The 16,227-nt window shown below is 41.6% G+C and overlaps 1 protein-coding gene across 2 annotated transcripts in view; it reads right to left on the bottom strand.

The window, feature by feature from the left end:
* CPNE9 (copine family member 9) overlaps window positions 1-16,227 on the bottom strand; it is a 182,459-nt gene that overhangs the window by 93,987 nt on the left and 72,245 nt on the right. For both annotated transcript variants that reach the window (XM_075834080.1, XM_075834077.1), the window contains exons 6-7: window positions 12,447-12,486; window positions 8,567-8,643 (exon numbers count right to left, since the gene is read on the bottom strand). In XM_075834080.1, the coding sequence (XP_075690195.1) occupies window positions 8,567-8,643; window positions 12,447-12,486 (117 nt within the window). The remainder of the gene's footprint in view (window positions 1-8,566; window positions 8,644-12,446; window positions 12,487-16,227) is intronic.

The raw sequence follows: 16,227 nt of genomic DNA, 5'->3' as shown, positions 1-16,227 counted from the left end.
TTATGCCAGCAATGCAATGCTCCTGAGTGTTGTGCATCATACATCCTCACCAACATTTTAAGCTCCACCCCTTTCTACGAGGAACTCCCACCAGAATACCCTTTAAGGCAAATTATCATAAACTCCGCCCCTTTTGTCGTCAGGTTTGTGGTATACTCCAGCAAAAATCGGGACTGTTGACAAGTGATCATAGCAGTGTATCTCAATGTTTTTCGGCCAGGTACCCTAATATCAAAGTACCCCCAAGGGTATGACCATACACTGCTGCATACTAAAAGCATAGCATGAGGATGGTGTGAGTCCCTACTGATATTTTTAGAATCTTAGCTGAGATATAAGGGCAGCTGAATGGCAGTCAGCAGATTAAATGCAGCTCTGGTTGTGACTGGAGTAGCTCAAGATCAGAATGTAGCAAGAAAGCAAAGTATTTGCAAAGTTGCCTAACATGATTTGACGGGGTCTTACTCTTGAGCTATTGTGTTGAACTGTGTCAAATCCAGATGAATCTCAAGCTTTGACGCCACTTGCTACCACTTGCATCATCATTTAATCTGCTCATTATTCTCCCAGTCGGGGACAGCTGGACGTCTAACCAGGAAAGGTCACATCTTTGTGAGGCAATTGTGGGTTAGGAGCGCTTTGTGTATACAGCTCCTATGCAAACCATTGTATCTCCATGGTTACAGACTTCAAATAAACCCTGTGTGTAGTCTGATCGTGCAGTCGTATATGTGACGCCACTCCATATGCCCCCCTTCTACTCTTTTTACGTTAGCAACATATATACTTGTCTATATGGACTAGATACATCCATAGACCGCTATGAAGAACACATAAGAAACATACCATTCTCCTATAGACTATATAAGAAAGTTACAGCGTCTCTAGTTAGATTTCCTATGAAGCCTGGCGGGAATTTTATTACATGTTATAATATACAGAAATCTGTGCATTATAACTTGGAATTTATTAAAAAGCTTATATGAGATTAGAAAAACACGGCTGTTTTCTTCCAGATATAGTGCCACCTATAGGTTGCCTGTGGTATTGCAACTCAGCCCTATTCACATAAATACTGTAATACCAGACACAGCCCATGGACAAGAGTGGCGCTGTTTCTTGGAGAAAGCAGACATGTTTTTTTCACCTCAAGCAACCCCTTTAAATGTAAACAATGATGACAGACCACAGTTATATATATATATATATATATATACAGATGCTCAGAAATATAATAGCATCACTTGTGTATTAGAGAGAATATTCCACTTCCAGCGCCTGTTACCCATATGGCAAAAACATAATATGGATCGAAAAAATAAACTAATAAAGCCCATGGGATGCATGTAGAGACATGTAAATGTAGAAGTTAGTTAACAGCAGGCGAGGAAAAGGAGCGATACACAACGCTCGGTATAAATAAAATGATTTTACCTGACAACACCGAGGCGTTCTGTGCTGAATTAAAAGCCCCCTCCACATCTAATTAAGCCACGCAGAGGGTGCTGGAGAACACAATAGCTTGATGTTACTATTGGAACGGTATCTATTTCTCAAGAATTCAAGACTCTGTCATTAAGGAGGAGGAGATATGTGAACCAGTCTAAACTAAAGCGTATGGCAGACTGCCGGGTACTAAACCAACAGCAATGGTAGCGGATTACAGGGGTCGTCTGGTTTAGTTAAGTCCATTTTCTATATCCGATTAGGGAATTCTGAACTAATAAAGGGGGTCTCATCTATTATACAGAGCAAGGAGTCATTCGAAAGGAGGACCAAACATATATATGCATTACATGGACAGCCCATTGGTTTAATTGGAAACTGTGTAATGCTTCATCTCGCCTGTGGTGGCGCTGCAGAGAAATAGAACGCTAATTGTTGGGTTCTCCCACAGATTATAGTTGATCGCTGGGGGTATTAGTTGCAGGATATCCTGCGATCAGCTTATCGAGAAAAATTGATTGTCCAAAGTAGACAACCCCTGTAAGGAATATTTCCATGTGAGAATTATTTATGTTGCTGTGGTCAGTATCCAGGGGTATGTGCTCTAGATGCGGGGTGCCAGGGGGGTGCCAACAAGCCACTACCACTTGGCTAGGGTATTTAGACACAGGTCTAGTGCAGTGATCTAAATCTTTGCCTAGATAGTAGAGTAGGAGTAGGTAGTAGGACCCAGGAGAGATCTAGGCTGCATTTAAAGGGGCACTAAACCTAAAGTTTGTCTTATCTGCCTTTACTTTGCCATTTGATGCAATCCATTGTACCCTGCTGGAAGTCCAGAAAATCCCAGCCCCAATCATCACTATTTTATCCCCACCTTTGAGAATCCCCTAACAACATATATATGATGTCGGTAGAATTCTATTAGATTTTTATATTGGTTTACTGCTCTTTTAATAAACTGCAATGCTGCTCACTTAGAAACAGGCGCCCGATGCAAGTCAATGTGTGTACTGAGGAACACCTGCATTAGCTGCGTATGATCTGCCATCCTGCCTGCTCCCAACTGATCATATCCCGAGCAGCGATGATGATGAAGAATATAAGACTATAATTACATAGCCGTCAGTGAGATTATAATGTTCTCTTTTTTTTGTTTTTTTCTTTGAATATAGTGATACAGTCACACTGAGAGCAGCAAAAGGGAGATGAGTCAGGCTGCCGTCGTCACACACGCCATTAATTAAAAAAACATGTTAACATATTGAACTGGAAAAAAACGGATTTATTTATTTATAAAAGTTTTTTTTTTTTTTTTAAGGGGTTGTCCATAATAGTCAATCTTTCTATTAGAAGAGTCCCCTGATAATAAGCTGATCACAGAGTATACCTTGGATCCCAAATGATCAACTGTGATTTGTGTGTGTGGGTGGAAGGGACCAATTTCCTTGCAACGCCACCACAGGATGGTGCCCATTGAATTGAATGGGCTGTTCTTATAATGCATGTACGAGCCAGGTTCTCCAGAGAGAGGGACGCTCCTTGTAGTTGCTCTCTGCTCCGGCTTATTGACAAAGGTCCCAAATATGAGACTCCTCCGAGTTAACTAATCCAGTATTTGAGACTGGGTTTTCTAAACCAGACACTCCCTTTAACTTCAAGCTGATCAAATTAGGCTCTGTTCATACTACAGTTATGGTCTGTTCTGTCAGGCTTCTGTTGCCTTTGCTACTAAAGTACTACATATACTATCTTCAAATGCAAATCTGTTTCTATGACAACCATTGACCCTCTTTACCTTCCTCACCTACAATCAAGGCTATGGATACATCACTTGAATATACACCAAATCAACATTAACCAGAAAACAAATATATGGTATGATATTTGAACGCCATAGAAGATGGCTGTGACTGCCTGAAGTATTATAAGAGAGTAACATTGGTATGGAAGAGAACAGCTAGAATAAATATATATCCTCTATAAAACTATCTAAACCAAATATATCACCCTTTTCAATTTTGGCGCAGTAGACAGAACAAAAGTTGCCAAAAGTCAAAAAGTTTCAATACCATGGTCTATCCTAAGCATTTTTCATTACTTTTTGGCGTAACCGTCAGGATCTCAATGGAAATACTAATGGAAGTGGTACACAAACATGTTTCATACTAGAGCATTAGGACTATGTTAGATATGTGGCACTTACAATATAGAAATCTCACGCTTCTGGTACTCAAGCTGAAAAACTTTTTTGCTTTTTAGATTCCACATTTAGAGGGAACGAGAAAAGCGGTCATGTGCAAGGGTACATTAACAAGGAGCAGTAAGAGAGCCACACCATTATAGCATGGCAGCAACCCCATGTAAACAACTGTGGTTTTGCTGAAATTTGACAGCGATTGCTGCAAAACCATATGGAAATGAGTGCAGTTTTTGCCATAGTTTTACTGGGATTTCAGTCAAAACCACAGAGATAAAAATGGCATGTGAAGCACTTAGTATAAAACAGTGATACATTCCCTGCTCCTATATGGTTGCACTACTAGACAGATTTGCTTAATTGGACACCAGGAAAGGTAGATGGCAACCCAAAGCAAAATTTGTAATGCTGACTATCCCAGAAACAGATATAACAAGATATGATTAGTCTACCCTGAGCATTTTACTGTTACTGTTTTGACGTAGCCGTCAGGATGCAACATTTTATTGGTAAAGTAGATAGGAAGGAGGGATAGAAGGGAGATGAAGCTGTAGCTTCTCTCTGGGGGACAGAGGAGGACATCTGATTGGTCAGATCACACAGCACAGCTCTTACATCACATCAGGAAGAACCGCCCACTCAGCAAGCATGGAGTGAAAAAATGTGCACACACCCAAAATATGTCGGGTCCACACAACGCCTGGCTGCCCTACATATCATATACATCTATAGCTGCACAGGGTCACCATCAGGGCAGTACAGGGGCAAATAAGGGGTCCAAACGTATCTGTGGGCTGCCATACACCTGCCTTGGTCCCCATTGCCACATGGGAGCTATGAATAAAATTAAAGGATCCATTTTTAGTAAACAATGATAGGCAAACCTGTTTCCCAATGTGGTGGCCTTGATGTCAAATAAGCGTAAACACAGACCCATATTTGTATTCAGGTCGCTCTTACCTTTGGCCCCCACGTGGCAAATCTGTGAGTCACTGTGTTGGGTCACCTTCCTTAGATGACCAACAAATGTATGCAATAGGATACAAGATAGAGGTTGAAGGACATAATAGAGAGTTCAGAAGCCCTGATGATTTTCCCCTATGAGGCCCAGATTTTTCTGATGGCGGCCTCATAGGGGTAAATGCTACCTACAGCTTTTTCTAACAATAGGGACTCTTTAATATTGTGTAATGAATCAATTTTCACATGTAGATTAGATTTGAAATTTTAGCAAAACATTTACATCATCAAAACACCAGCAAAAAAAACAAAAAACTTGAAAGGCATAAACTTATATGAAAAGAAATCATCACTTTTGCAGCATCATCTCTTTCGTGGATCCAGAACAATGTGGATTTTTCATAATTAGATTTATTTCAATTGAAATGGTGAAACTTACAGCAAATCAGATTCCCCTCCAGCTGGAGAAAATCACTTAACACCTTCAATTAACATTACCAATGAAACGAGCATCAAACACTTAAAAGTCTACCGCTTAAACATTCATTAATTAGAATCAGCCAGGTACCTAAGGGAGAGTTAGACCTGTCATCGGCTTTCAGACACGGCTGAGAACCGTGGGACCGATACAGGCGAGATGTCAGCTGCAACATCATGACTGGTCCTCGGAAAAATCTGTCCACACAATAGGTCCCTATCTCTGCTCAGTGGGAATGACGGAACGTCTCTCGGCCATCTGTGCTTGTGTTTTTGAAATGTACATAACACATTAAATCTCATGCCGTCTCGAAACCCAACTGGGCCAACAGTGCCTATTCCTCCAGGGAAACGTGTGGAATTGTGGACAAAAAATATGTCGATTTTTTTATTTTTTGGTGGGGATAACATAGCAAAATTGAGGCACATTCCTGATACTTTTGTTATGCTACCACCCTCCTCCAATTTCTGGTAAGAGAGAATAGTCCCATGCCTCTTGGATCAGCCCTATATTCCGTAGTTTGCTACCAATATGGTGGTCATAGGGAGGGGAAGCCCTGTGCCGGTCTACACCACTGAAAGAGAGGGCCATGGTGAACTGCCTTTTACCCCCACGATCCCATAGAAGACATATAGATTGCATATTTGATACTGGCCTAACTGGTATCCTTGAAATCTAAAGAAAATATCTATATTGGCGAAACCCGACGATCATTGCAGGAGGAATGTAGGAATACAAATGCGGCAAACAGAGTAGAAGACTTAGTTAGGCTGAAATGGGATTGTATTACAAACACAATACCCGGACTTCCTACCATAATAATGGGTTGTAAACCGGCCTTATTATGATTTGGGTATGTAATCAGAATTTGTGAAAGCCACGGATGGTGGAGAAAACTGAGGAGAAGGTACCTGCCTCCGATGGGTAACTCTCCCTAATGTGCCCCCTACCTGTTACCAATAAGACATATTACTGACAAAGATCAACAAGAAATGGGAGACGGAAATAAAGTTGGTCTATGCAGCTATGACATCACAGAGGTGTGTGGCCAGGTAAGTGACATCATAGACTAACCGTTTTATTGTTTGCATGGCTTGTACAGGTGAAAAACATTGAAACTATCACTACATGTACCGGCACCCTTTTCCGAGAAGCTCATCACAATTGAATTCTCAATAAATCCATTTAACTCCTTCCTTCCTTGAGATCCCAACTTAAAGGGGTTGTCCAATGGCAAAAAATTGATGGCCTTTCCTCAGGATAGGCCATCAATATCTGATTGGTCGGGGTCCGACTCTTGGAACCCCCGCCGATCAGCTAGTTTGAAGGGCCAAAAAAGCTTGTACGAGTGCTGCCTCCCCTTTATTCCTGTCACTGCTCACACTGTGATTTGCCGAACACTACAGCCCTGTCCTGTTCACTTCAATAGGTGAAGACTGTAATCATGTGAACCGCCGCTACAAGTGTGTCGGCAAACCACAGTGTGAGCAGTAAAGGAAATGTGCTGCGGCCCCTTCAAAACAGCTGATCGACGGGGTACCGGGGTTGCGTAGGAATAGATAAACATGGCTGCTTTCTTCCAGAAACAATGCCACACCTGTCCATGGGCTTTGTCTGGTGTTACAGCTCAGCTCCAATGGGGCTTTGCATTACCACACACAACCTGTGACCAAGTGTGGTGCTGTTTTTGGAAGGAAGCAGCCATGTTTAACCACTTAAGAAAGAAACACATTATCAGCTCTATAACACTGTCCAAGCATTGTTGTAGTCATCATTGTAGAAAATTACAATTCCATTACTTACATTATGTTACACAGTGCACCCTGTGCTTCTAACAACGAGTACAAGTTCATCTGATGATTGTGCTTAGTGGCCATAGTAACAGATGGAACGACGAATGATCCAATTGCTTTGTCTGGAACACTTTTTCATGACTATACTACCAATGAAAACTACACCTTGTCCCGCAAAAATCAAGCCCACACACGGTCTAAAATAATGTGTTTTTGCCCAAACATAGAATTTGGCCCAATGCAAAATATTACTATTTCTGCAAATAGGGTCCATGCTGGTGTATAAGGCCCTGTTCACATGTCAGATTTTGCGTGGCGGGTCCCAAAATCTGCCACGGAACTTTTCCTGCCGTCGGCACGAAGATTCTTCCCTCTCATTGACTTCAATGAGAGGTTTGGGTGGAATCCGCCTGAAGATTGAGCAGGATGCTTTTCTTTACTGCTAGCTGAAAAAATCAGCTAGCGGGAAAAAGAAGCGTCCGACGCCCATTGAAATGAATGGGAGGCCGCCGCAAAATTTCCTCCGTGTGAACAAGGCCAAAGAGATGTAGCAAATCTTTCCATTAAGAGGACCTGTCCCCTCCCTTGACATGTTTGTTTTAGTTAATAATTGTATTCCCCATGAAATAACAATTCTGGAACATCTTTTCTTAGAACTCTACGTTGTGCCATTCCTCTGTTATTCCTCCTAGAAATGTATCAATTAATTGACAACTGGGTGTTACCATTCCCCTTTTCAAAGCAGTATGTCCCTATAGTTTCACTCTGTCAGCACTGATTGGACAGTGTCAGTCTGTGTAAGGGTATGTGCACACACACTAATTACGTCCGTAATTGACGGACGTATTTCGGCCGCAAGTCCCGGACCGAACACAGTGCAGGGAGCCGGGCTCCTAGCATCATAGTTATATACGATGCTAGGAGTCCCTGCCTCTCTGCAGGACAACTGTCCCGTACTGTAATCATGTTTTCAGTACGGGACAGTAGTTCCACGGAGAGGCAGGGACTCCTAGCATCGTACATAAGTATGATGCTAGGAGCCCGGTTCCCTGCACTGTGTTCGGTCCACTACTTGCGGCCGAAATACGTCCGTCAATTACGGACGTAATTAGTGTGTGTGCACATACCCTAAGGACACACCCCCAACTGGTAACACCCAGTTGTCAATTTATTCATAAATTTCTAGGAGGAATAACAGAGGAATGGCACAATGTAGAGTTCTAAGAAAATATGTTCCAGAATTTTTATTTTTCATGGTGAATACTATTAACTACTAAAACAGACACGTCAGGAGAGGTGACAGGTCCTTTTTAACTTGGGGCAAAGACTTTGTTTTCTGCCCTAACGCTAAATCCAAATAACCTGGCCATGGAAGGGTGGCTAGTTTGCACCTCCCTGCACCACCCTCTCACCTGGGGCACATGACCAGCCCGTATATAATATATCACCTCTATAGAAGGAAGGCCAGGGGATGATAAGAATGATAGTTCCATATCAACCAAAATAACCGAGATACGCCAAGTCTAACCCATATTTAACAACATTTACATCCCAAATCGCAGGACATTTGGAAGCCCCACCTGGAACACCCCCAAAACTGGAGTACGGTACCAGCCTTTTGACCCAGTTAACTAATAAAGGCAGAAGCAACAATTATACAAGGAGTTCATGTTGTGCTTTCTTGTTACTCACGTGAGGGACTTCTCCAGTCGGCTTCTCTGTGATCCAATGACTTCTCCGAGTGTGCAAAACATCTGACCCAGAAAGTCCTGAAGAACAAGCACAGACATAGTAAAAACCGTTATTACCATTACCACCAATTTTGACGGTATACTACTAATACCGAATTTCTATGTTTGTACCACTTTTTACCGGTCCTGTTCTGACCCTGGTCCATTCCTTGTGACATCACATGAAGTATTGTGTCTAATGTGTGGCACTCAACGTCCACATGCCACACGATGACCAAGAAGTTTAATCCCAGCCTGTGTAAGGCGTAAGCGTAGACTTGGGTGTAACGGGGATATCTGAGGCAGAGACTTGTAGGGGGATCTATTAAACTTAAAGAGGTATTCCGGAAAGCAGAATTTATTATTTATCCACTGGATAGGAGATAAATGCCAGATCGGAGGGTCCAACCGCTGGATCCCTCACATTTGCCAGAATGGTGGACCTCGGTCTCCAGTTCCCCCCCAGCAGCAAAACCGTGGCTAGGAGAAGTTGAAATAGAGCAGTGATCGAGCATACGCGTTGCCCTTTTATTCAAAGTCTATGGCGCTGACGGAAACAACCATAGACTTTGAATGGGCATTCTCTACTGCCACTGCATTCAAACTCCTACTTGGTGCGGTTGGGGGGAATACCCCTTTAAGGGAGGTGTCTCAATTTCTTTGGTGTTCAGCTTATCCCAAGGGGTAGATGTGGGCGGCCGCTGCAAGATCCCGCCATCCCTGATTCACCATGCAACAGTATGAAAGCGGAGGCAAACAGAATTACAGTTTGGCCCCACAAACTTTTATGGGTGCCTGGTTGAGTCTCTGGTATTACGTGGGCTCAGGGCTCACGCACACGTCCATATTCCGACTATGTTTTGTATGGAGACATAATAGAGCAACCATAGAGGTTCATATCTGTAAAAGTTTATTAATATGGGTCACATAGGCTTTAAATAAGACAACCAGCTGTCATCCGTTTTGAAGGTTGCGTTTTGCATGTAAACGAGGGGAGGAAAATTCCCTTATTTAAATAGCCAGGCAGTCAGCTGAGAACAATTAGTTTTAACATGAATAATCTCTGCCAGTGCAGACGGGCCAGAAATAGAAAACCTAAAATTACAGCTAATGCAAATAAATTTGCGCAGGCTGTGATGTTTCAAAGATCTTGATTTACTCTGAATCATGGAGCGGCTTCCTAGCATGACAACATTTTGTTTCCCATTTCAGGAGGCTGCAGATAGGAACGACCGGAGGGCCGGGTGGTGGGCGTTCACCCTGCTGATTTTGATGAATAGTGCTAATTTTTTATTTTCAAATAAGGATTAAATACCCCCTAAGAAAGCAACTTGTTAACCGAATAAATTAGTGTTAAAGTGGGCGGGGTTATGCAAATATTGATTTTGGGTTTTTTTTCTCTGCGAAATTAAGAGTTATTAGAGGCAAACTGAAAATAGACTTTTATTCTGAGAGTGGAAATCTTGGTGGAGGGGGGTTCCCTCGAGGACTTCTTGGTATAGAAATTGAGATTATAATGTACTGTAAATCTCCTGTAAATGAATGCAGATGGAACTAAATCTACGGTATGACAAAAAAAATGTATATAGATATATAGATGTATATAAAAGGGATGTCTACATTGGATAATCCCTTTTTGAAAAAAGGGTCCCTGATGGTAAATTGATAACAGGGTTTCCTGCTGCTCTGACCACCATCGAGCTGCTGTAATCTGTGAGGGAATCAGGCAGCAAGTGTTCAATTTCCCTGCAGTGCCCCCGCAGGGGATATTAAACATTACACAGGGCATACTGAAATCAATAGGCTGTCCTACAGAAAGAACCTGTCACCCCTCCCCATGGAAGAGGACTTTGCACCCTATACTACTGAAACTGTGCTTCTTTTTTTTGTTTTTTAGATAGATAGGATAGAAGATAGATTAGATAGATAGATTAGATAGATTAGATAGATTAGATAGATAGATAGATAGATAGATAGATAGATAGATAGATAGATAGATAGATAGATAGATAGATAGATAGATAGATAGATAGGAGATAGATAGGAGATAGGATAGATAGATAGATAGATAGATAGATAGATAGATAGATAGATAGATAGATAGATATGAGATAGATAGATATGAGATAGATAGATGATAGATAGATAGATAGATAGATAGATAGATAGATATTTTAGCTTGAATGCTTTATGGAAGAGGTTGTGTACTTCACTATGGTCAAAGAGCTTTTTTTGTACATTTTTGATGGACTCCTATCCTTATTATACCCCAATAAAGAGGCCATTGATAAGCCGGTTATTATAGTTCGCACACTTCTGATTGCCTGTGGCTTATTAGCTTGGACTGTGGGCACTATTCATTTCAGATAGTATAACCCCCAGCTTCCATTCTTTATTATAGCTGAGGCAGGATCTGGACTTGTTACATCCCAGCGCAGCTCTATATATAGGCAGCAATCATTATGGAATAGCCCTCTCTCCCCAGAACTTGTATTACGTCTTCGGTTCTCTACGCCAAGCACACCCACCCACCCACTTTACCCCAGCAGAAAACAAGAAATGTCCTTGAAAGCCTTGAAGGTGTCTCCGGAACAAGTCCGCTCATATATTGCATTCATCTACTTTCCAGCATCAATAGTAACAAGAAGAACAATATAATATAATAAATATATTGTGATACATAGTTACATTCCGGGGCTCTTATTTCTATATTGGATGTAGCATTACATATTCTGACTTAAATGGGTACTTGAAGTTAAGGGCCATTTACATGGGCAAATGATCGGGTGAATGAGCGTTCGTACGAATCACTGTAAACAGGGCAGCGATCAGCCGATGATCGAGCAATTGCTCACTTCTCGGCTGATTTCATCTTTATGCTGCACTGAAAATCATCGTTGTCTCCTTGTGTAAACAGAGGATGTGCTGCCGACAATATGAAAACTGTACAGGACCGATCCATCATATTAACAGTCGTTTGTCCTCATACAGTTTACATTGGCCCGTGTAATAAGCCTTTTAAACAAGTGCCGATCGACCTATAATTATCGGCTACCGGCGCTTGTTGTGGCCACAAATCTGCCTATCAATGTATGGCCATTGACATCAAGGCAAGTCAGAGATAGATAGATAGATAGATAGATAGATAGATAGATAGATAGATAGATAGATAGATAGATAGATAGATAGATAGATAGATAGATAGATATGAGATAGATAGATAGATAGATAGATAGATAGATAGATAGATAGATAGATAGATAGATAGATAGATAGATAGATAGAGTAGCAAGATGTATAGATAGAGGGAAGGAACAAAGAGAGAAAGAAAAATCTGAGATAGATAGATTAGATTGATTGGTTTGATCTCTGCTATGGGGCCCCCGCTCTTCTGTGTATAGTTATGAGATAGATGGATATGGGTTAGAGATGGACAGATAGATAGATAGATAGATAGATAGATAGATAGATAGATAGATAGATAGATAGATAGATTAGATAGATCTTTTGTAGTCTTGCCAAGGGAAATATCTACATATATTTTTGCATGTTCTCTCCATGTTTGTTTGTTTCACCCCAAAGAATATATATTTTTTAATATAAATCCGGTTCTATTCAAATGAAGTATGTAATAAAAAAATGTACCTTCTGTTGTTCCAATTTAAGTGATGCATAGAAAGAGATAGGGATAACAGGGATTAATGGCAGAATAAAGTAGGCAGTATATATCTGTATACATGCGTTATGTTAGCATGCCAGGGCGGAGGGTGACAGCTGCACAATATGAAATGATGGACGACGAAGCAAAAAACCTAATTAACAGTAATGACTGAACAACTCACGTGTTTTGATATATTGCAGCTTCTGGAGTCCACGTTGAACCTGTAGAGAAGTAACATGTAATGTGAGATTTACCAAATCCATGCCTTATGGGGTTAATAATATGTAATGGTTGTTGTATGGAGGTAAACTGGTTATAGTGGGGGAGTGTCTGCCTATTTCACAGTATACTGAGTATTTAAGGGAAATCTATCATCTGAACATGACCTTACACTAGGCTGTCTCTTTTCAGCTTGTGCAATGTACACTTATCATCAGAGGTCGGGGTTACAATACAAGGGCCATTATCTATAATAAAGCTGGGGTGGATTACACTGGATCATGCCACTAACACACGGTAATGGGGACAGCTCACCTTCTTTCTCCAACCTCCCCCTACCAGAACAATGATCTCTGCAGATTTCACATAGCACATTCACTACACTCTCACAGAGCACGCTCACTACATTCTCACAGAGCACGCTCACTACATTCTCACAGAGCACGCCCACTACATTCTCACAGAGCACGCCCACTACATTCTCACAGAGCACGCCCACTACACTCTTCTATAGAAGTCAATTTGTTGATTTCTGTTTTAGTTTCCAGATGCCTGTTGTAAAGCAAATCTCTGGAATTGCTGTTGTAGCAGCTTTGGGATGATGGCAACCCACATAATAATATAAACAAAATAGAATTAAAAAAAATATAATCAAACCATGAAAAACAGATTAGAAAAAAAGAGTTGATGTGTGTATAATTTTCTGCAGCAGCTGAGGTGTGTATTATAATGTTCTGCAGCAGCAGCGGAGGTATAGATTATGGTGTTCTGCAGCAGCTAAGGTGTGTATTAAAATGTTCTGCAGCAGCTGCTGTGACTATTATGATGATCTGCAGTAGCTGAATAGTGTATTATGATGTTCTGCAGCATCTGAGGTGTACATTGTGATTTTGTGCAGCAGCTGAGGTGTGTATAATGCGGTTCTGCAGCAGCTGAAAAACAGTACTGTATAATACACACTGCAACTGCTGCAGAACTTCTTTAAAAAAAAAAAATAGGGAGCTCTACATTTCAGTCAATCAAGTAATTTATGACAGAATGCTTTTGCTGGAAGAGATAAGTAGCGCCTATGTAGTGCCGCTCATCTCTGTATAAACTTTAGATTCTGACATCACAATGTGTTATTTATAGAAATATTATTTATAGACATATTAATGGAAAATCCTATATATTATAAATGATTTATTTCACCAAACATTATATTTTTTTACTCACATTCCCAACAGTCTCACTGATAAAAAAAAATATATACATTTTCTTCTCCTGCATACAGTGCGAATCAGCCGCATATTACATGTACCTCCCATATATCCTCAGAGAGAGTAGCGGGTGATCCCAGCTACAAGGAGAGCCTCTCATAAATGTATTATGGGCTGACTACGATTCATCTCCCTGGTGCTTAAACGAGTGGGATCCTCGTGTTTATCGAGCTGACGGAGCGGATTAATTAAATGTAATAATGAGATATCTTTAAATTACTGAGATCTAGCTGAGATTTCTCCTTCCCAGTTCACTGAGAAACAATTAGACACCCAACATTTCCTCTAAGGGGGCAATTTGCAAATTTCTTGGCTTCATTATGAGGCAAGAGCCGTGGTGAATCACCAACGTCACCGCTCTGCCATTAAATATTAGATGCTGTCTGCCAGACACAAAGTCATCATACAGAAAATCAGAAACCTTAATTATTTTCAATGATTAATTAAAAACAATCATATTGAAGAGGTTGTCCAGAATAAGTAAAAAAGAGATCTGATTTTATTCAGAAACAGCGCCACTCTTGGGCATTGGTTGCGTCCGGTATTGCAGCTCAGACCCACTTACTTGAATGGGGATAGGCTGCAGTACCAGACACAGCCTATGGACAAGAGTAGCGCTGTTTCTCAAAGAAATCAGATCCTTTTTTTCTAATGCTAGGCAACCCCTTTAAGGCTAGAGCTATAGGGCTATGTTTGCATTACTGTATCCTATATTTTATTTATGTCACATTATTCAAATATAGTGTAGCTCTGTATATGCAGCCAAATAATCCCTGACCCCATTGCAGCTCACAATAATTGTGCCACACTATGGAGGACACCCACTCAAGTAAAGGTAGAACATATATATCGGGCCTCGTTTATCTAAACTGTCTAGCAGTAAAGCTGCTCTTGTTGCCTATGGCAACCAATCAGAAGTTAGCTTTCATTTCTTAAAGCTCCCTGGAAAAATGAAAGCTGACCTCTGATTGGTTGTTATGGGCAAGGAGGACAGTTTTACTGTTAGACAGTTTAGATAAACGAGGCCCATATACAGATGTGACCCCCTGGTTGGATTCCAATTCAGGATCTTAGTTCTGCAAGACAACACTGAGCTATTAGTCTGTAATGGGAACGAATTGGTGGATGCGACCCAATGGCTCCTTGATACATTAGCCCCAGGGGGCTAATTGGTTAATATCTCAGTCACTGGGCTGTAGAATCCAGACACTTGAGTGATATATAGTAAAAAGGAATTGTCCAGTTTCGAAAACCCATTTTCATACACCCTATAAGGGAATTCTGAGTTAATATCGGGGGGGGGGGGGGGGGGGGTCCTCTGTTCAGGATCCTCATCTCATGGTCAGAGTAGACAGCGGTTATAAAGAGTGTCTCTCTCTCTGGAGGACCCGTCCTGTCCTGCATTACACAGACAACCCATTGCTATGAATGGGTACTGTGTAATACTTAATTTCCCCTGTGGTGGCGCTGCAGGGAAGTTGGACACTTACTGATAGATATCCCCACAGATTACAGCTGATCGCTGAGGGGTCCCAGCAGGAGGACACTTTGTGATCTGCTTAGTGTCAAGGGACAAGTCTAACAAATAGGGAATGTCCAAAGCGGAGAACTCCTTTAACCAACCAGCACGTCCTTTCTACAGGAGGAAATTCATAACTAGAGCCCCATTTCAAAATCTTTAACAGCCCTCCCCCCCCCCCCACCTACCATGTGTCATTTATAACCCTTGTGTCTTCTTATGTAACAGATAGGTCTTTGGACCTCTCATGCACTAGGGCCTGGGTGCATTCTCTGCACCCCTATAACTACGCCCCAAACTCTTGTCTAGTTCATTTACTAAAGCTTGTACCTCCCTCAGTTGTCATTGTGTACTAGGATTACTACCTACCCAGGTCTGTCAATAGAATAGACAGCAAAATAAAAAAGGGACCCACCTTCTAGACCCGGTTGAAGTCTTCCCAGTGCATAAAGGACCGACCCTTGCCCCCTACTTCCTTGTAGGAAATAAAGGCACCATGATCACCTGATTGATTCGTCCCCATGTTTGCTATCGCTACACTGTGAATGAAGAAGAAGAGCCTTGCGTTGGGTTCTACCATCCAATGAGAACTAGGATGCGGCCAAACCGGACCCATCTTCTCTATGGTTCCAATAACTACATTGGCTCAATGGCATGTAGGCCCTTGCTACTGACCCCATACCTCATCCTGGGCCTGCTCTGAGGTAATATCACAGTGTGATATGAGGGGTGCAGCGGTTGCGGTCGCACTTTGGTCCCTAGGGGTCAAAATAAGGTCCCTCTACCCCATATAGAAAACAGCATTATAAATGATGTGTGAGGGGCCATTTTACAGCTTTTGGTTTGGGGCCAAGGAGTATCAAGTTATGCCTGTGCTCGGAGGTTGTATCTCAGTGCTTGGAGCTAATAAGTCGGGGGACTGAGCTATTATATTAGGGTCCTTTTTTCTCTCCCATATCTATGTA

Source organism: Rhinoderma darwinii, chromosome 7 (genome assembly GCF_050947455.1).
Source record: "Rhinoderma darwinii isolate aRhiDar2 chromosome 7, aRhiDar2.hap1, whole genome shotgun sequence".
NCBI classification, from domain to species: Eukaryota; Metazoa; Chordata; class Amphibia; order Anura; family Rhinodermatidae; genus Rhinoderma; species Rhinoderma darwinii.
This window is presented reverse-complemented; position numbering and strand designations above follow the sequence as displayed.